At 46.2% G+C, this 20,651-nt stretch overlaps 1 protein-coding gene across 1 annotated transcript in view; it reads right to left on the minus strand.

The window, feature by feature from the left end:
• Nucleotides 1–20,651, minus strand: part of wnk1b (WNK lysine deficient protein kinase 1b) — a 186,573-nt gene that overhangs the window by 51,638 nt on the left and 114,284 nt on the right. Inside the window, exons 7-10 of the mRNA XM_042318524.1 lie at nucleotides 12,116–12,335; nucleotides 11,630–11,909; nucleotides 9,779–9,957; nucleotides 749–2,173 (exon numbers count right to left, since the gene is read on the minus strand). Of these exons, the coding sequence (XP_042174458.1) occupies nucleotides 749–2,173; nucleotides 9,779–9,957; nucleotides 11,630–11,909; nucleotides 12,116–12,335 (2,104 nt within the window). The remainder of the gene's footprint in view (nucleotides 1–748; nucleotides 2,174–9,778; nucleotides 9,958–11,629; nucleotides 11,910–12,115; nucleotides 12,336–20,651) is intronic.

Genomic DNA, 20,651 nt, shown 5'->3' on the forward strand with positions numbered 1-20,651 from the left:
ACGTGCTGCAACACCTCCAATAGAACTGTTACTGGGATTGGTGTCCTTGGCAACAGATAATAAATGATAAAAATACCATTTTAACCATTTCCAGCCAACTAGACAGAGCTACTGTACAAACTGATAAAATAAAAATTTGAAAATATAGTTGAAAAATTAAAGAAACATTTTTATGATGTAAATAATGTAAGCTTCAGGTGAACAGTTAAACCGGTCTAAACCCCCCGTTTGTTGTATGTTTGTGTGTTGGATCATACAAATCCTCAAAGCCATGTGGCAACAAGTCTGTGATTATTACTCACAACAATGATCCCATTCCCATACAGTAGTGTCTTGACAATTTGGTGTTTTTGAATATTAAATAAGGCCCAATTCGACTTTGGATTCATATGTACAATATGCAGTTCTACCTCACTGTATACCAATACAAACACACATCTTCCCATATAATTACATATATGAACATACAAAATCTTACTTACTCTAAGAGACCGATACAAATAATTCCGTAGGTGATAAGAGAACATACCGTCAACAGAACTAGGGGATTTAAACAGCAGGTTTCTAATTGTTTCCTGAAGACTAGCACCTCCTAAAAAGGACCTTTGAGTGTAGGCAGTCATGGCTGGAAATGGTTAAAAACACAACCACGAAACAAAATGAATCAGGTAAGTGATAAAGACAGGGTTGGTGTGGAGGGTAGACGGCTGAGGGTTGCTATCGAATAAGAAAGTGATGGTCTAAGTACCAGCCCAGGGTTTCCCTGCATGGCCAGAGGAAACTCGTGATACGAGAGGTCGGGTTGGACGTTCGTCTGTCGGGCCCAGGTGGTGTGTAGTATGTTGACGTGAGAGGACTGACGCCCTGGGGACTCGGAGGGAGGCACAAACAGAAAGGTCTGCTGGCTGGGGGGGTGGCCCACTCCCTGGCCCTCTGCAGTGGCGTCCCTCCCCCCGGCCTCTGCCCCGTAGAAGGTGTGTGGGATGGACTGGGCGGCCGAGGAGGCCCCGAACTGGGGCGGAGGAGAGTGGAACTCTCCACAGTCAGAGGAGGCCATGGAGTCACTGGAAGGTTCCGGGCTGCAGTCCTTCTGGCCCTGGTGCAGTAGCAGGCTCCCGGGAGGGAGAGGCATCTCAGGGCTGATGTAGCTGTACAGTTCCTCAGTGACTGGCTGCAGGCGGCTGTAGGTCCCAGACCCCCCTGACTGTCCTCCTGGGCCCCCCTGTTCCTCCAAGTTGAGGTCCATGGAGCCGCGGCGAGCCCGGTACAGTCTAGAGGCCAGCACGCCAGAGTCGGCCCCAGCGGCGGCTGCTGCAGTAGCCATGTTTTGGACGTGGAACTCGAACACGCTGCCTTGCGGGGGCTCCATGACTGGGGGAGCGGACTGGGGGAAGGAGGCGGAGTGCTGCAGCTGGTACCCATCGGTAGTACCCGAGGCCTGCGGGCCCAAGGTGCTCATGGGTGGCAGCTGAGGGATGGGGCTGTGGGTCAGGCGCATGTGACTCTGCATGTGTGGGTGGTAGGTCTGGGCGTAGGCCGGCTGTGGAGGGTCGTACACGGCCAGGCTGGCGGCTGCCGCAGCCTGCATCTGCTGGTGGAAGCTGATCTGGTTGATCTGGTGAGCCGTCATGGGGTAGCCCCCATAGGCCATGGCCTCGAAGTGATCCAGCAACGCTGCCTGGTTCAGACTCAGCCTCCGCACAGCCTCCACCACCTCCTCCTGCTGCTCCGCCCTCACGTCCTTGTACCCGTACAGAGGGTCCTGGAGGGACTGACCTTGGAGGTGCTGGTGCATGGGCTCTCCAACTGACCCCAGCCTCGGAGCACCGTAGCCAGGCACCATGAAGAGGGACGAGGGATCCACACCCAGGTGCCCATCCACTCCTCCTCCTCCACCCACGCCCAGCCCCTCCATCCCCGGGTGGTAGGGGTGCAGGCTGCTGGCGTAGCGGGGGTAGGCAGGCTGGAAGTGGCGCGTATGGGCCTCCAAGATGGACGTGCTCTTGCGGCGTTGGGCGTTGTAGGCCTTGGAGGGAGGGCAGGCAGGCGGCGGTGAGAAGGAGATGGGGCGCTCCAGAATGGAGGGGAGAAAGAGAGGCGGCGTGGGGTCCGGAAGGCCTGCTGAGGCCCAGACTCCTCCTCCACTGCTGTACTGGTGAGTCACAGACTGCGGCTGAAGTGACATAAGATTATAGATGCATCATCTTCATGGGGGAGAGAAGCATCGTTAAATACTGTAGTATTCAGACAGATAGAAAGAGAGAAGAGGGTGAAGAGGTATATCAAAAAAGAACAAGAGAGATAGCAGTGCTATATATTTCTGCTAATGCATTAATCCCTGCAACGGATAAAGAAAGTCAAGAACCTAGCAAAGAAACCCATGAAGAACCAAAAGATGAAGGTACAGACAGACAGTAATAGCTTCTAGGTATGGAATTAAATGCAGATGTGGCAAAGACTGCTTCCTTTAAGATCAACAGACTGCTGCTACTGTGACATTAAATGGTTAACTATAAACTGCACCTTATATACAAAACTATCTAGCATGACGATAATGTAAGTCATTACATTATATTACATGATGTGTATTTTGGGGGGTTTAAACCTTTGAAGCTGACAGTGAATGATGTTCATGCTAATTGAAATTGTACCTGCTGCCTAATGAAGACTTTAGTGGATTCCTGGATAAAACAGGTGACCACACCAACTACTGTACATAGATCTGACTGAATGTACTCTACTCAATAGTTGAGTCTACATCTCATATTGTGTCTTGTGACTCCAGTAAAATGGGCTGAAATGACAAACTAAAGTGTTGTTTGAGTTGTTGTTCATATTGGGGAAGTGTAGTGTAGCTAGCAGTCTGACCAGTCTCACTAGGAGGGACGGGAAGTGTAGTGTAGCTAGCAGTCTGACCAGTCTCACTAGGAGGGGAGGGAAGTGTAATGTAGCAGCAGTCTGACCAGTCTCACTAGGAGGGCAGGGAAGTGTAATGTAGCAGCAGTCTGACCAGTCTCACTAGGAGGGAGGGAAGTGTAGTGTAGCTAGCAGTCTGACCAGTCTCACTAGGAGGGGAGGGAAGTGTAATGTAGCAGCAGTCTGACCAGTCTCACTAGGAGGGGAGGGAAGTGTAATGTAGCAGCAGTCTGACCAGTCTCACTAGGAGGGAAGGGAAGTGTAATGTAGCAGCAGTCTGACCAGTCTCACTAGGAGGGGAGGGAAGTGTAATGTAGCAGCAGTCTGACCAGTCTCACTAGGAGGGAAGGGAAGTGTAGTAGCTAGCAGTCTGACCAGTCTCACTAGCAGTCTGACCAGTCTCACTAGGAGGGAGGGAAGTGGGAGCAGTCTGACCAGTCTCACTAGGAGGGGAGGGAAGTGTAATGTAGCAGCAGTCTGACCAGTCTCACTAGGAGGGAAGGGAAGTGTAGTGTAGCTAGCAGTCTGACCAGTCTCACTAGGAGGGAAGGGAAGTGTATGCTAGCAGTCTGACCAGTCTCACTAGGAGGGAGGGAGGGAGCAGGACCAGTCTCACTAGGAGGGAAAGTGTAGCAGCAGTCTGACCAGTCTCACTAGGAGGGAAGGGAAGTGTAGTGTAGCAGCAGTCTGACCAGTCTCACTAGGAGGAAGGGAAGGGAAGTGTAGCAGCAGTCTGACCAGTCTCACTAGAGAGGAAGGGAAGTGTAGCAGCAGTCTGACCAGTCTCACTAAGAGGGAAGGGAAGTGTAGTGTAGCAGCAGTCTGACCAGTCTCACTAAGAGGGAAGGGAAGTGAAGTGTAGCAGCAGTCTGACCAGTCTCACTAGGAGGGAAGGGAAGTGTAGTGTAGCAGCAGTCTGACCAGTCTCACTAGGAGGGAAGGGAAGTGTAGTGTAGCAGCAGTCTGACCAGTCTCACTAGGAGGGAAGGGAAGTGTAGTGTAGCTAGCAGTCTGACCAGTCTCACTAGGAGGGAAGGGAAGTGTAGTGTAGCAGCAGTCTGACCAGTCTCACTAGGAGGGAAGGGAAGTGTAGCAGCAGTCTGACCAGTCTCACTAAGAGGGAAGGGAAGTGTAGTGTAGCAGCAGTCTGACCAGTCTCACTAGGAGGGAAGGGAAGTGTAGTGTAGCTAGCAGTCTGACCAGTCTCACTAGGAGGGAAGTGTAGTGTAGCTAGCAGTCTGACCAGTCTCACTAAGAGGGAAGGGAAGTGTAGTGTAGCTAGCAGTCTGACCAGTCTCACTAGGAGGGAAGGGAAGTGTAGTGTAGCTAGCAGTCTGACCAGTCTCACTAGGAGGGAAGGGAAGTGTAGTGTAGCTAGCAGTCTGACCAGTCTCACTAGGAGGGAAGTGTACTGTAGCTAGCAGTCTGACCAGTCTCACTAGGAGGGGAGGGAAGTGTACTGTAGCTAGCAGTCTGACCAGTCTCACTAGGAGGGAAGTGTACTGTAGCTAGCAGTCTGACTAGTCTCACTAGGAGGGAAGGGAAGTGTACTGTAGCAGCAGTCTGACCAGTCTCACTAGGAGAGTAAGGGAAGTGTACTGTAGCTAGCAGTCTGACCAGTCTCACTAGGAGGGGAGGGAAGTGTAGTGTAGCAGCAGTCTGACTAGTCTCACTAGGAGAGTAAGGGAAGTGTACTGTAGCAGCAGTCTGACCAGTCTCACTAGGAGGGAAGGGAAGTGTACTGTAGCAGCAGTCTGACCAGTCTCACTAGGAGAGTAAGGGAAGTGCCAGGCAGTCTGTATTTAATGTGAGCACAGGGCGCCTGGCGAGAGGCCCGAAGCGAAGAACAGCAGGGTTCACTCACAGGTATCTGAAAGTGGATTAAAGATGAACACACAATAATCTGATCTTCTGTTCTCTATTCGTTATGTCTCTCTATATGTCTCTACTGTTTTGTCCCTCGTCTCTCCTTGTTTCAGATACCCATAGACAGCCCTACTGAGCTCCGGTCCCAGCTCCACCAGACTACACCCTGGTTCACACCACTCTGTGGCCAGAGATGCTCTAACATACAGGGCTGACAAACACCGCCGGGAGGCTGGCTCGGCGTTGTTGCCGTGGGCGAGGCGGGGTGGAATGCAGGGGCAGGACACTCTCCAGGGCCTTGGAGAGCCGGCCCGCAAACGTGTCACCGTCTTCCGACCCCCGGCAGGGGGAGTGGGGGGCGGAGAGCACCGGAGGAGGGGTGGAGGGCCGGTTGGGAAGGCATGACAGAGCAGGAAGGGTGGAGGAAAAGTAGGGGACGCAAACGGACATGCTACGGCCACGGTGGCGGGGAGGTGGTGAGAGAGGCTGCAGGCGGAAGGAAGGAGGGAAGGACAATTAACCACAGAATGGATGGAACACAGGTGAGCTAAACACAGGTGAGCTAAACACAGGTGAGCTAAACACAGGTGAGCTAAACACAGGTGAGCTAAACACAGGTGAGCTAAACACAGGTGAGCTAAACACAGGTGAGCTAAACACAGGTGAGCTAAACACAGGTGAACTAAACACAGGTGAACTAAACACAGGTGAGCTAAACACAGGTGAACTAAACACAGGTGAACAGAGGTGACAAACAGATCTAAAGATCTGATAAAACGGGACACGATAAACACTATAGAATAAAGACACGTGGCATTAGAAGACAGGAGGTTAGAAAGAGGTTTCAAAAAATCCGGCAAGAGCATATTGTGAACAGAAAGAGGTTAGATAAGAGGTAAGTAATACTGATTAAAAGGAAAAGTAATCTATAATCTCAAATTAGAAATGTGAGTACTGGAGCCATTTCTAGGTCATCTAAAGTGTTTATTAACAAGCTAGAATCTAATCTATTTCTTGCGGCTTTGTTCAAAATGAAAACACTACCTGAATAAGAACCATTCAATGTAGTGGTCTTGCACTACTATCTAGGGCATTTAATAAGATATTCTACCCTCAGACCAATCCCAGTGTCCGTGTCCAAAACGGCACCCTATTCCCTATATAGATCTAGGCTCCTGGTCAGACGTAGTGCACTATATAGGGGATAGGGTGCCATTTCAGACACCGACAGTTTTCTAAATCATAGTGTGGCTGAAAGGAAAATCACTGCCACAGTCTATGTACTGCTCTGCTGCAGGAAACTAAATATAGCTAGGTAGCCAGCTGCCTGGCAGGGGACTTGGCAATGCCAGTGTACCAGAGGTGCAGTCTGCTCTGTCTGTACAATGATTCACAGACACATTCACCTTGCTGATTCTACACAATGGCCTAAAAAGAAATCAATGTTCTGCCAAGAGTGGTCAGGGAACAGTTGATTTGGGGGTTGATGAAGTTATTCCTTATTCATCCCACAGTAGCTCTACAATGTTGCATTTAGATTTGATCTGTGCCTAGTCAATTCTTCTGTTTATACAGTCTAGTGAAGCCTACTGGTTACAGTCTAGTGAAGCCTACTGGTTACAGTCTAGTGAAGCCTACTGGTTACAGTCTAGTGAAGCCTACTGGTTACAGTCTAGTGAAGCCTACTGGTTACAGTCTAGTGAAGCCTACTGGTTACAGTCTAGTGAAGCCTACTGGTTACAGTCTAGTGAAGCCTACTGGTTACAGTCTAGTGAAGCCTACTGGTTACAGTCTAGTGAAGCCTACTGGTTACTGTGCCTCTGGCTATAAGATAGCAGAGGATACTATATAGTCAAGAGATGAAGGGCTATGAACAGCTTTGTTGATGGAACCTTCCAGAACTGAATTCTGTTGCAGCCCAGGAATAATAGCTGGTAGAACTCGTGAAAACATTGTTTACATCCAATGAGATGTTTAACAGGTCAACGTAGCACAGCGGTTAAAAGGGATTTACTAAAAAGAAGTGATGTGATTTATATCACACAGGGAACCAATAACATTTGATGATAACGCACAATAAATAAATTGACAAAGAGGAAGACATAAAATAATCTCAAATGACACAAAAGTTAAAAACCCAACAGTAGTGGAGCAGACTGCATAGACGCACCAATCAATCCCATCTTTCAGTATGAAAAACCCAACAGTAGAGGAGCAGACTGCATAGACGCACCAATCAATCCCATCTTTCAGTATGAAAAACCCAACAGTAGAGGAGCAGACTGCATAGACGCACCAATCAATCCCATCTTTCAGTATGAAAAACACAACGTACGAATGAACTGCAAAATATGAAGTCCACAAGCCTTTTTCAGGGTTTTATTGATATACAGCTGTGTTGTTGCTTATTCAGATGTAAAAATAGCAGCAGCTATAGGCATCGTTTCAAGGTCAAATATGTCATTTAGGACCAATGGCAATATCATTTTAACACTTCCACCACTATCATTCAGCAGATTGATTCACTGTAAAGTAATGGCACTTGATGGTCAAATAAAACCAATCAATGGTAAAATGATTGCAGAATTTAAAGTGGCTGTGGTTGTCATGCCCAATAACTTTTTATGCAAGCTTACCAAAGACTACACACACACACACACACACACACACACACACACACACACACACACACACACACACACACACACACACACACACACACACACACACACACACACACACACACACACACACACACACACACACACACACACACAGTGGAATTAATGTGTAATCCATGTTGAATGCAAACCATTCTTGAACAGCTTGGAAATCTCCGTCTAACATATGCCATCGGGTGTATGGTTTGTGGTGTATGGTAAAGCTCCATAGCTTTAGGAAGGTGAGCTATAATTCACTGACACTATGGAGATGGCTGAGTCGGCTCCAGTAACAAGGCTTGTGATTCAGTGTGTCTGACACTGATGAGCGATGGTTGGCTGAGGTGACTGCCAGTGTGCCAGACAGAGAGCCTAAAAACACCAGTATGGCACCTCTAAAATAAACCGTATGGGATTGATGGAGGCCCTGACAGCTTGCACAGCTAACTGCCTAATATCTATACAAACAACACAAATAATGAGAAATACCAACATGAGTACTATGAATAATATGTACCATAAATGATTGGTTGGGATTGGGGGGTGATGGGTTGGGGGAGAGGGGGGACAGGGTACTGTACTAGAACGAGATGCATGGTATAACTGAGGATGCAGCAATGTGGAAGGTATGAGGGGGAAAAGGAATCAAACGCAAAGCATGGAGTTTGTTTACTTCTGAGTGACTTTGGTTTCTCCAACATGCATCATTCTGTTCAGAAATGCTAATCAAACCAACTGACATTGGGCAAAACAACAGTTCAATTCATTAAAACAAAAGAAAATGTAGAAGACACAACTGACCAAACTGTACTCCTGGAACTAAAACACAGAGTAACTGATTTCAGAAACTTGCAGCTGTTCTCACTTTTGGCAGATTAAAGGCTAGTTCATTCTGGTACTTACCTGTAAGTCACTGTGACTGAAGACCCAAGAGCATGACTGGGGCTTCTAACCTATGGGATGGTCTTCATATACTCTACATCTGTCTAAACCCTTTAGGATGGTGTTAATTAGACACCTGTCTAAACCCTTTAGGTTGGTATTAATTAGACATCTGTCTAAACCCTTTAGGATGGTGTTAATTAGACATCTGTCTAAACCCTTTAGGGTGGTGTTAATTATACATCTTTCTAAACCCTTTAGGATAGAACATGGCACATGGGTTCTAGAAAATAGGTTTTAGACTTGACCTGTAGGGGAGGCCGTGGGGTTAAGCTCTGTTAGTGGAGACAGACGGTACCTACGGAGCAGGAAGGGCAGCTCATTTGTGACTAGGCTATACATTTTGGGTGTAGATTAACATATTGGTTTGTCCTTCCTTAATTTGTGTGTTTTGGGCATAGATCAACCGTTGTCTTGTGTGACTATTTGTTTGGGATTCCTTTATTTGTGTGTTTTGGGCGTTGCTCAATCGTCTTGTGTGACTATTTGTTTGGGATTCCTTTGTGTGTTTTGGGCGTTGCTCAATCGTCTTGTGTGACTATTTGTTTGGGATTCCTTTGTGTGTTTTGGGCGTTGCTCAATCGTCTTGTGTGACTGTGTTTGGGATTCCTTAAATTAGTTCGTTTTTCTGGGTCTTCGGTTTCAACTTTCAATCTAAACATGCTCTGGTATTGTTTTATGACTAAAAGCTATACCTGTTCCTGTCCTGTTCCTTGTATTAGCTCGAGTGGAAACATGAGAGCATATTAAAAGACTGAATTAACAGCCAGTTTAATATTTGATATTCTATAAAGGCCCTATTCCTTCCAATACACTGAAGAATACTGTTCCAGACATTGGCTTGGGAGTCTCTTGGCAAAACAGCAAGACCATCAGCGTTACTGTTGAAAGAAGAACTGTAAAACCTGACCTCTGGTTCTCTCTGAAAATTGCCACTGAGTTTGTCATTTATTCATTTCTGAATAAGTGGATTAGAACACAGCTGCTGGTCCACCACTGCAGTACCAAGAACACCGAAATGTCAAATTGAAGAACTCGTGGGACTACAGTAGGCTGATGTCGGACAGTCTCTGCTGTATTGGCAACTCCTCTTATAATTGTCATGATTAGTGTAACAACGACCATAGGAGTTGGCAAGACGGCACAAACAGATGTGGGATTATAAAGGACTACAGGACAAACCTGAGAGAGAGAGGGCAGCCGGGAAGGAAAACGGTTGCTCCATTTCAAAGATTGAGAACCTCTTCATGTCAAAAGGGAACTGGCTCCAAATCCAGTCTTCAGACATCACCTTCATGCATATTACAACTACAAACTCCACTGAAATTCACTTCACTTCCACCTTCCTAAGAACTACAAAAACTATATAATAATCCCTCCGACTCGTCACTTACCATGTTCTGCTGTTGGTAGGCATTGAGCTGCTGCTGTTGTTGCTGCAGCTGGGGGGAAGGGGAGGGGGAGGGGGCCTGCTGCTGGGTGGCAGGGATGTTGCTATAGGACATGGTCAGCTGGCCCAGATGGGACTCAGAGAACACGGACGAACCCTGGCCGTTGTCCACCGCTCCGTCAGCTGTAGGTGGAGGGGACAAGAACCCACACAGTGACCAGATGAGAAAGGAGGAGAGAGGGAGGGAGAGAGAGGTGGAAACACACACACTACCGTTATATATATATATATGAATGAGAGCGAGAGAGAGCGAGCCATTGAGAGATATACAATACCAACGACATTGTATTCCTGATTTACATTCGGAAAGTATTCAGACCCTTTGGATTTTTCCACGTTTATTTTTTTACATAACAGCCTTATTTTAAAATTGAGTAAATAGTTTTTTCCCCCCTCAATGTACACCCAATACCCCATAGTGACAAAGCAAAAAAAATACTAATATCACATTTACATAAGTATCCAGACCCTTAGCGATTACAGCCTCAGGTCTTCTTGGGTATGACGCTACATTATTGGCACACCTGTATTTGGGGAGTTTCTCCCATTCTTCTCTGCAGATCCTCTCAAGCTCTGTCAGGTTGGAGAGGGAGCATCACTATATAGCTATTTTCAGGTCTCTCCAGAGAAGTTAGATTGGGTTCAAGTCTGGGCTCTGGCTGGGCCACCCAAGGACATTGAGGCTTCGGGACAATGTACTCCTGCATTGTCTTGACTGTGTGCTTAGGGTCGTTGTCCTTTTGGAAGGTGAACCTTCGCCCCAGTCTGAGGTCTTGAGCGCTCCGGAGCAGGTTTTCATCAAGGATCTCTCTGTACTTCACTCCGTTCATCTTTCCCTTGATCCAGACTAGCCTCCCAGTTCCTGCCACTGAAAATGCTTCACCGTAGGGATGGTATTGGCCAGGTGATGAGCAGTGCCTGGTTTCCTCCAGACCTGACGCTTGGCATTCAGGCCAAAGAGTTCAATCTTGGTTTCATTAGACCAGAGAACATTGTTTTTGTCAAACTCCAAGCAGGTTTCAAGTGCCTTTTGCTGAGGAGTGGCTTCAGTCTGGCCATTACCATAAAGGCCAGATTGGTGGAGTGCTGCAGAGATAGTTGTCCTTCTGGAAGGTTCTCCCATCTCCAGAGGAACTCTGGAGCCCTGTCAGAGTGACCATCGGGTTCTTGGTCACCTCCCTGACCAAGGCCCTTCTCCCCTGATTGCTCCGTTTGGACGAGCGGCCAGCTCTAGTGTTGGTGGTGTTAAACTTCTTCCATTTAAAAATGATGGTGGCCACTGATGGAGGCCACTTCCCCAGATCTGTGCCTCAACACAATCCTGTCTCAGAGCTCTATGGACAATTCCTTTGACCTTATGGCTGTTTTTTTCTCTCTGACATGCACTGTCAACTGTGGGACCTTATATAGACAGGTGTGTGCCTTTCCAAATCATGTCCAATCAATTGAATTTACCACAGGTGGACTCTGATCAAGTTGTAGAAACATCAAGGATGATCAATGGAAACAGGATGCACCTGAGCTCAATTACGAGTCTCATACCAACGGGTCTGAATACTTATGTAAAAAAGGTTTTGTTTACATTTTTAAAATAAATTAGCAAAAATGTATAAAATCCTCTTTCCCTTTGTTATTATGGGGTATTGTGGGTAGATTGATGCGATTTCTTATATATTTAATACATTTTTGAATTAAGGCTGTAACATAACAAAATCTGAAGGGGTCTGAATATTTTTGCGAATGCACTGTAAATAAATCCCATCTCTGAGTGAGACGCTGTGCCTAGTCCACATACATGTCATGGAGATGTTGGCCTGTTGGTACTGCTGCTGGTCCATCTCTGGGTCCTCCTTCTCAGTCTGGGCTATAGGGGGCTGGGGGGGTAACTGACTCTGCTGAGGGGATCTGAGGGCCTCTGCTGCCTGTAGGGGATACTGCTGCTTCTGATTCCTCTTCTCCAACTCCTCTCTGACCAGTTGCCTCTGTTCTCTCTTCTTTTGGATCAGAGACACTCGGTCTTTGATGGCCTTGGCCATCGTCTTGTGGTCTCCCTCGCACACATAGCCAGACTCGACCTGTCGGGACAGGAGAAGGAACAACCATGACTAGTCAATCTGTTTTAACAGTCGCCACAACATCTCTCTCAGTGACGAGCTTCTACACCTCTATCCAGCCACCGTTTTCATCGATGTTGCAGTTCTGTTTTTAAAACCACCAGATCAATTACTTATAACAAAAATACATGGTATCAATCGATCCACCGTCCAACACTAAACCGTACCATTTCCTGTGCCACATCTTCTGGGAAGTCCTTGTTGAGGTCGAAGGAGAACTCAATGGCTTCGTTGTCCTTGTACTTTCCCTTCAGCTTCTTGACGTCTTCTATCCTCAGCCACAGTTTGATAGCGATCATCTCCCCATCGTCCTCCTCGGCTAGCTCCACACGCACACCAGTCTCCTCCTGGAAGAACGCATGGCTCAGCAGGATCTTAATGACATATCTGTGGCAGCGGAGGAGGGATGGGGGAAGAGAGAGGGAGGAGAGCGAGGGAGAAGAGAGAGGTGGAGGAGAGGGAGAGGGGAAGAGAGGGGGAGAATAGAGAGGGGGACAATAGAGAGAGGGGAAGAGAAGAGGGGAAGAGAGGGGGAGAATAGAGAGAGGGGGAGAATAGAGAGAGGGGAAGAGAGGGGCACAATAGAGAGAGGGGAAGAGAGGGGGACAATAGAGAGAGGGGAAGAGGGGGAGAATAGAGAAAGAAGGAAAGAGAGGGGGAGATTAGAGAGAGATGGGAAGAGAGGGGGAGATTGATGAGAGAGTTTAGCATTAAGGCCAAAACAGGTTTTATTACATTCAATAAGTTCTGCATGGTGCATGATTAACCTATTAGCCTATTTACAGAGGACATTACACAACTCTGTGTGGGCTGGCCTAAAGGACTGCAATAGATCTGTGTTCTGACATCCAGTACTATGGCTTAATATCCTATAATAACTACGTATATATACAATCCATAAATTATATCCCATATTAACTATGTACAGTCATGGCCAAAAGTTTTGAGAATGACACAAATATAAATTCTCACAAAATTTGCTGCTTCAGTGTCTTTAGATATTTTTGTCAGATGTTACTATGGAATACTGAAGTATAACTACAAGAATTTCATACGTGTCAAAGGCTTTTATTGACAATTACATGAAGTTGATGTAAAGAGTCAATATTTGCAGTGTTGACCCTTCTTTTTCAAGGCCTCTGCAATCCGCCCTGGCATGCTGTCAATTAACTTCTGGGCCACATCCTGACTGATGGCAGGACATTCAAGCATAATCAATGCTTGGAGTTTGTCAGAATTTGTGGGTTTTTGTTTGTCCACCCACCTCTTGAGGATTGACCACAAATTCTCAATGGGATTAAGGTCTGGGGAGTTTCTTGGCCATGGACCTAAAATATCAATGTTTTGTTCCCTGAGCCACTTAGTTATCCCTTTTGCCTTATGGCAAGGTGCTCCATCATGCTGGAAAAGGCATTGTTCGTCACCAAACTGTTCCTGGATGGTTGGGAGAAGTTGCTCTCGGAGGATGTGTTGGTACCATTCTTTATTCATGGCTGTGTTCTTAGTAAAATTGTGAGTGAGCCCACTCCCTTGGCTGAGAAGCAACCCCACACATGAATGGTCTCAGGGTGCTTTACTGTTGGCATGACACAGGACTGATGGTAGAGCTCACCTTGTCTTCTCCGGACAAGCTTTTTTCCGGATGCCCCAAACAATCGGAAAGGGGATTCATCAGAGAAAATGACTTTACCCCAGTCCTCAGCAGTACAATCCCTGTACCTTTTGCAGAATATCAGTCTGTCCCTGATGTTTTTCCTGGAGAGAAGTGGCTTCTTTGCTGCCCTTCTTGACACCAGGCCTTCCTCCAAAAATCTTCGCTTCACTGTGCGTGCAGATGCACTCACACCTGCCTGCTGCCATTCCTGATCAAGCTCTGTACTGGTGGTGCCCCGATCCCGCAGCTGAATCAACTTTAGGAGACGGTCCTGGCGCTTACTGGACTTTCTTGGGCGCCCTGAAGCCTTCTTCACAACAATTGAACCATTCTCCTTCAAGTTCTTGAAGATCCGATAATGGGTTGATTTAGGTGCAATCTTACTGGCAACAATATCCTTGCCTGTGAAGCCCTTTTTGTGCAAAGCAACGATGATGGCACGTGTTTCCTTGCAGGTAACCATGATTGACAGAGGAAGAACAATGATTCCAAGTACCACACTCCTTTTGAAGCTTCCAGTCTGTTATTCGAACTCAATCAGCATGACAGAGTGATCTCCAGCCTTGTCCTCGTCAACACTCACACCTGTATTAACGAAATAATCACTGACATGTCAGCTGGTCATTTTGCGGCAGGGCTGAAATGCAGTGGAAATGTTTTTTTGGGGATTCAGTTAATTTGCATGGCAAAGAGGGATTTTGCAATTAATTGCAATTCATCTGATCACTCTTCATAACATTCTGGAGTATATGCAAATTGCCATCATACAAACTGAGGCAGCAAACTGTGAACATTAATAGGTGTGGCATTCAAAACTTTTGGCCACGACTGTATATTTACTATCCATAAGTTATATCCCATAATAACCATGTATATTTACTATCCATAAGTTATATCCCATAATAACCATGTATATTTACTATCAATAAATTATATCCCATAATAACCATGTATATTTACTATCCATAAGTTATATCCCATATTAACCATGTATATTTACTATCCATAAGTTATATCCCATAATAACCATGTATATTTACTATCCATAAGTTATATCCCATAATAACCATGTATATTTACTATCCATAAGTTATATCCCATATTAACCATGTATATTTACTATCCATAAGTTATATCCCATAATAACCATGTATATTTACTATCCATAAGTTATATCCCATAATAACCATGTATATTTACTATCCATAAATATCCTGATAACCATGTATATTTACAATCCATAATTGATATCCTATAACAACCATGAATATTTACAATCCATAATTGATATCCTATAATAACCATGTATATTTACTATCCATAATTGATATCCTATAATAACCATGTATATTTACAATCCATAATTGATATTTTATAATAACCATGTATATTTACAATCCATAATTGATATCCTATAATAACTATGTATATTTACTATCCATGACTCAGACAAAGGGCATGATTGAATGCTCAATGTTACCTCTCAGGACATCTTATCATGTGAGGCTCAGCTGGTAAGTGTGTCACGTTCTGACCTTAGTTCTGTTATTATATCTTTGTTTTAGTATGGTCAGGGCGTGAGTTGGGTGGGCAGTCTGTCTGTTTTTCTATGTTGGTTTTTGAGTTCGGCCTAGTATGGTTCTCAATCAGAGGCAGCTGTCAATTGCTGTCCCTGATTGAGAATCATACTTAGGTAGGTGGGTTGTGAGTGTTTGGTCCACACGGTACTGTTTTCGGTTTTGTATATTCACGTCATTGTTTGTTGTTTTGTTCCAGTGTTCTATTGTCTTTATTAAAACACATTATGGACACTTACCACGCTGCGTTTTGGTCCCCCGATCCTCCATACTACTCCTCTTCGTCAGAAAACCCTTAATGTGTGTGTGTCTTTGGATAAATGTGCATGTCTGCTAAGTTCATTATTATATTACAGTGATGTTTAATGCATGACTGAGTAGAATACATGTGCAGCACAGGGTGAGCCAGCGATAGCTAACATGGTAAACAACTACAGGAGCTCTCTCACTCACACACACACACACACACACAAAAAACACGTTGGATTCTCTCTGACACACAAAAACATGCCAGTTCATCGATGAATGCAGTGTTTACACCCCCAGTAAGGTGATGGATCATCAGGCCTCTCTGTAGACTACTCTCTGGTGTAGACTAACCGTGAAATGCTGACTGACAGGTCTTCCCAACAATGTAGAGAGAAATAGAAAGATATTAACACCAGGAATAAATACACAATGAGTAACAATGAGTTGAAATGCTGACTGACAGGTCTTCCCAACAATGTAGAGAGAAATAGAAAGATATTAACACCAGGAATAAATACACAATGAGTAACAATGAGTTGATGTGCAGGGGTACGAGGTAATAACTTGACTATATACACGAGGTACCAGTACTGAGTTGATGTGCAGGGGTACGAGGTAATAACTTGACTATATACACGAGGTACCAGTACTGAGTTGATGTGCAGGGGTACGAGGTAATAACTTGACTATATACACGAGGTACCAGTACTGAGTTGATGTGCAGGGGTACGAGGTAATAACTTGACTATATACACGAGGTACCAGTACTGAGTTGATGTGCAGGGGTACGAGGTAATAACTTGACTATATACACGAGGTACCAGTACTGAGGTGATGTGCAGGGGTACGAGGTATTTGAGGTAGATATGGACATATAGGTAGGGATAAAATGACTAGGAAACAGGATAGATAATAATCAGTAGCAGCAGTGTATGTGGGGTGGGTAGCCTATCGGTTAGAGCGTTGGACTAGTAACCGAAAGGTTGCAAGATCGAATCCCCGAGCTGACAAGGTAAAAATCTGTCGTTTTGCCCCTGAACAAGGCAGTTAACCCACTGTTCCTAGGCTGTCATTGAAAATAAGAATTTGTTCTTAACTGACTTGCCTAGTTAAATAAAAGGTTACAAAATAAATAAATAAATAATGTTATGAGTCAAAAGAGTTAGTGCAAAGGGGCGTCAACCAAATTGCTACCTGGACTGTCTGCATGAACTATTTAGTATTCTTATGGTTTGGGGGTAGAAGGGGTCCTGTTGGTTCCAGACTTGGTACCGCTTGCCGTGCAGTAGCAGAGAGAACCGTCTAGGACTTGGTTGGCTGGAGTCGGACAATTTTTAGGGCCTTCCTCTGACACGGCCTGGTATAGACGTCCTGGATGGCAGGGAGCTCGGCCCCAGTGATGTACTGCCCTCTGCAGAGCACTGCCCTCTGCAGAGCACTGCCCTCTGCAGAGCACTGCCCTCTGCAGAGCACTGCCCTCTGCAGAGCACTGCCCTCTGCAGAGCACTGCCCTCTGCAGAGCACTGCCCTCTGCAGAGCACTGCCCTCTGCAGAGCACTGCCCTCTGCAGAGCACTGCCCTCTGCAGAGCACTGCCCTCTGCAGAGCACTGCCCTCTGCAGAGCACTGCCCTCTGTAGTGTCTTGCAGTCGGATGCCAAGCAGTTGCCATACCAAGCGGTGATGCAGCCAGTCAAGATGCTCTCAATGGTTTAATCTGTAAAACTTTGAGGATCTGAGGGCCAATGCCAAATCTTTTCAGCCTTCTGGAGGGGGAAGAGGCGTTGTCGTGCCTTCTTCACAACTGTGTTGGTATGTGTGTACCATGTTAATTCCTTAGTGATGTGGACATTGAGGAACTTGAAGCTCTCGACCTGCTCCACTACAGCCCCGTCGATATGGACGGGGCCGTGCTCAGCCCCCGTTTACTGTCGTCCATGATCAGCTCTTTTGTCTTGCTGACATTGAGGGAAAATGGGTTGTTATCGTGGCACCACACTGCCAGGTCATTGACCACCATTGGCTGTCTCATCGTTGTTGGTGATCAGGCCTACCACTGTCGTGTCATCAACAAATGTAATGATGGTATTGCGCAGCCACGCAGTCGTGGGCGAACAGGGAGTACAGGAGGGGCACGTACACTGTGTTGAGGGTCAGCGTGGCGGATGTGTTGTTGCCTTCCCTCACCACCTTTGGTGGCCCGTCAGGAAGTCCAGGATCCAGTTACAGAGGGAGGTGTTCAGTCCTAATGTCCTGAGCTAGGAGGGCACTATGGTGTTGAACGCTGAGCTGTAGTCAATGAACAACTCTCACATAGGTGTTCCTCTTATCCAGGCGGGAGAGTGCCGTGTGGAGTGCAATAGAGATTGCGTCATCTGAACATCTGTTGGGTCCGTACGCGAATTGGAGAGGGTCCAGAGTGTCTGGGATGATGGTGTTGATGTGAGCCATGACTTCCACAGTATTTCATGACTACAGGTGGCTACAGGGCTGCCAAGTGTCTGACATGTCACAAAGAACAGGATAAGAGAATCCCATGTCTGTTACAGGTGGCTAACACACTGTAGGCACCACTGGGTCCACACAGTGAATGCTCTAGTGCAGGGCTCTCCGACCCTGCGCCTGGAGAGCTACCCTCCTGTAGGTTTTCACTCCCACCCCAGTTGTAACTAACCTGACTCAGCTTATCAACAAGCTAATTATTATTAGAATCAGTTGCGCTAGATTAGGGTTGGCGTGAAAACCTACAGGACGCTAGCTCTCCAGGAACAGGGTTGGAGAGAAAACCTACAGGACGCTAGCTCTCCAGAAACAGGGTTGGAGAGAAAACCTACAGGACGCTAGCTTTCCAGGAACAGGGTTGGAGAGAAAACCTACAGGACGCTAGCTCTCCAGGAACAGGGTTGGAGAGAAAACCTACAGGACGCTAGCTCTCCAGGAACAGGGTTGGAGAGAAAACCTACAGGACGCTAGCTCTCCAGGAACAGGGTTGGAGGACAGGACGCTAGCTTTCCAGGAACAGGGTTGGAGAGAAAACCTACAGGACGCTAGCTCTCCAGGAACAGGGTTGGAGAGAAAACCTACAGGACGCTAGCTCTCCAGGAACAGGGTTGGAGAGAAAACCTACAGGACGCTAGCTCTCCAGGAACAGGGTTGGAGAGAAAACCTACAGGACGCTAGCTCTCCAGGAACAGGGTTGAGAGAAAACCTACAGGACGCTAGCTCTCCAGGAACAGGGTTGGAGAGAAAACCTCCAGGAACAGGACACTAGCTCTCCAGGAACAGGGTTGGAGAGAAAACCTACAGGACGCTAGCTCTCCAGGAACAGGGTTGGAGAGAAAACCTACAGGACGCTAGCTCTCCAGGAACAGGGTTGGAGAGAAAACCTACAGGACGCTAGCTCTCCAGGAACAGGGTTGGAGAGAAAACCTACAGGACGCTAGCTCTCCAGGAACAGGGTTGGAGAGAAAACCTACAGGACGCTAGCTCTCCAGGAACAGGGTTTACAGGACGCTAGCTCTCCAGGAACAGGGTTGGAGAAAACCTCTCCAGGAACAGGGTTGGAGAGAAAACCTACAGGACGCTAGCTCTCCAGGAACAGGGTTGGAGAGAAAAACAGGACGCTAGCTCTCCAGGAACAGGGTTGGAGAGAAAACCTACAGGACGCTAGCTCTCCAGGAACAGGGTTGGAGAGAAAACCTACAGGACGCTAGCTCTCCAGGAACAGGGTTGGAGAGAAAACCTACAGGACGCTAGCTCTCCAGGAACAGGGTTGGAGAGAAAACCTACAGGACGCTAGCTCTCCAGGAACAGGGTTGGAGAGAAAACCTACAGGACGCTAGCTCTCCAGGAACAGGGTTGGAGTGAAAACCTACAGGACGCTAGCTCTCCAGGAACAGGGTTGGAGAGCCCTGCACTAGTGAGTCTAGTTTAAATAGCAAACATACTATTATTGTTGAGACCGACCGCATAGTTAAGTCATACATTTCATGCATCGTTAAGTTAACCTCAATCATGAACCTGTCATTCTTCTGGTACTTTAGACAGAGCTGTATAGAAATCAGTGTGAAAAAACAAGGCTATAGTCTTGATAAACACAATGAGAATGTCTGCACAGTATAGCCAGCCTTTCCATGCATCGTTGAGTTAACAAACCTCAACCATGCAACATTAGTATCAAGTACCAGGATGATGACAACGTGGGGAAAACCCCAAGGATTTAGTTTAAATAGTAAACATAGAAATGATGTAGTTAGACAACATAGTTTAAGTCAGTCTTTTTATCCATTGTTCTGTCTAAAACCTCAACCATGCATCATTAAGGACCCAGAGTGGGGAAAAAACATGGCTTGATTATACTTAGGCTAGTGGGAATAACATCCTAGCCACATATTAAAAGCTTTACTGCACTTCTCTTTTCTCAAGGGTGTAGTTTGGTTGTTGTTGCAGGGTGTTGTATGATATTATGTCTATAATACAAAACAGACTTTTATTAGAATGACAATAAAAGATACAGAGATGAATCCTACTGGTAGGAGACAGCATAGATGTATTAATACAACCGGCGGCTTGGCTACTAAAAGCACATTTCTGCAACGGGGATTTTAGGATCTCCCAGTGTTCATGCATCGTTAAACAGTTGGCACCAGAGAAAGACAGCCAAGTCACCAAGTCTTTCCACTGCATCATCAGTGAAACATCACACCGGGGTTTCATCTGACAACAAATGACCAAATATGGCTTGCATTCCTCCCCCACATTTCATATTTCAATGCACTAATGCAAAATTGTTGCCCTTAGTTCAAGGACTGGACGGCCTTCATAGTGCAAACACAGTGCAGCATAGCAGAGGGATATATTGATTTGTCAGTTGTGTGTGTGAGACAGCAGTCTTTCCAGCTCTCACTCATTGACAAAATCATTCACTACTCAACTGGCATCACGGAGTAAAGTTGACCTTCAAATGCAAACTTTAAAAAGACACCCAGTATGCATCTTTCACATACTGAGATGTAGTAAAAGACTTCAGAAAAACACATTAACAAAGCCTTCTAAGGATTGACACGTAGTTAAACATGAAGGCTGTAAATCTCCATGACTAGTAAAACTGATGGACATTTTATAAAAACTTTACACAAAAAAAAGTGTCCTTCAAAACAAGTAATTTTGTTCCCCCTCTAGGCCAGGGGCATTCAAGCTTTTTCAGCGGGGACCCCATTTTTACA

Source organism: Oncorhynchus tshawytscha, unplaced genomic scaffold, assembly GCF_018296145.1.
Source record: "Oncorhynchus tshawytscha isolate Ot180627B unplaced genomic scaffold, Otsh_v2.0 Un_contig_1952_pilon_pilon, whole genome shotgun sequence".
Lineage (NCBI taxonomy): Eukaryota > Metazoa > Chordata > Actinopteri > Salmoniformes > Salmonidae > Oncorhynchus > Oncorhynchus tshawytscha.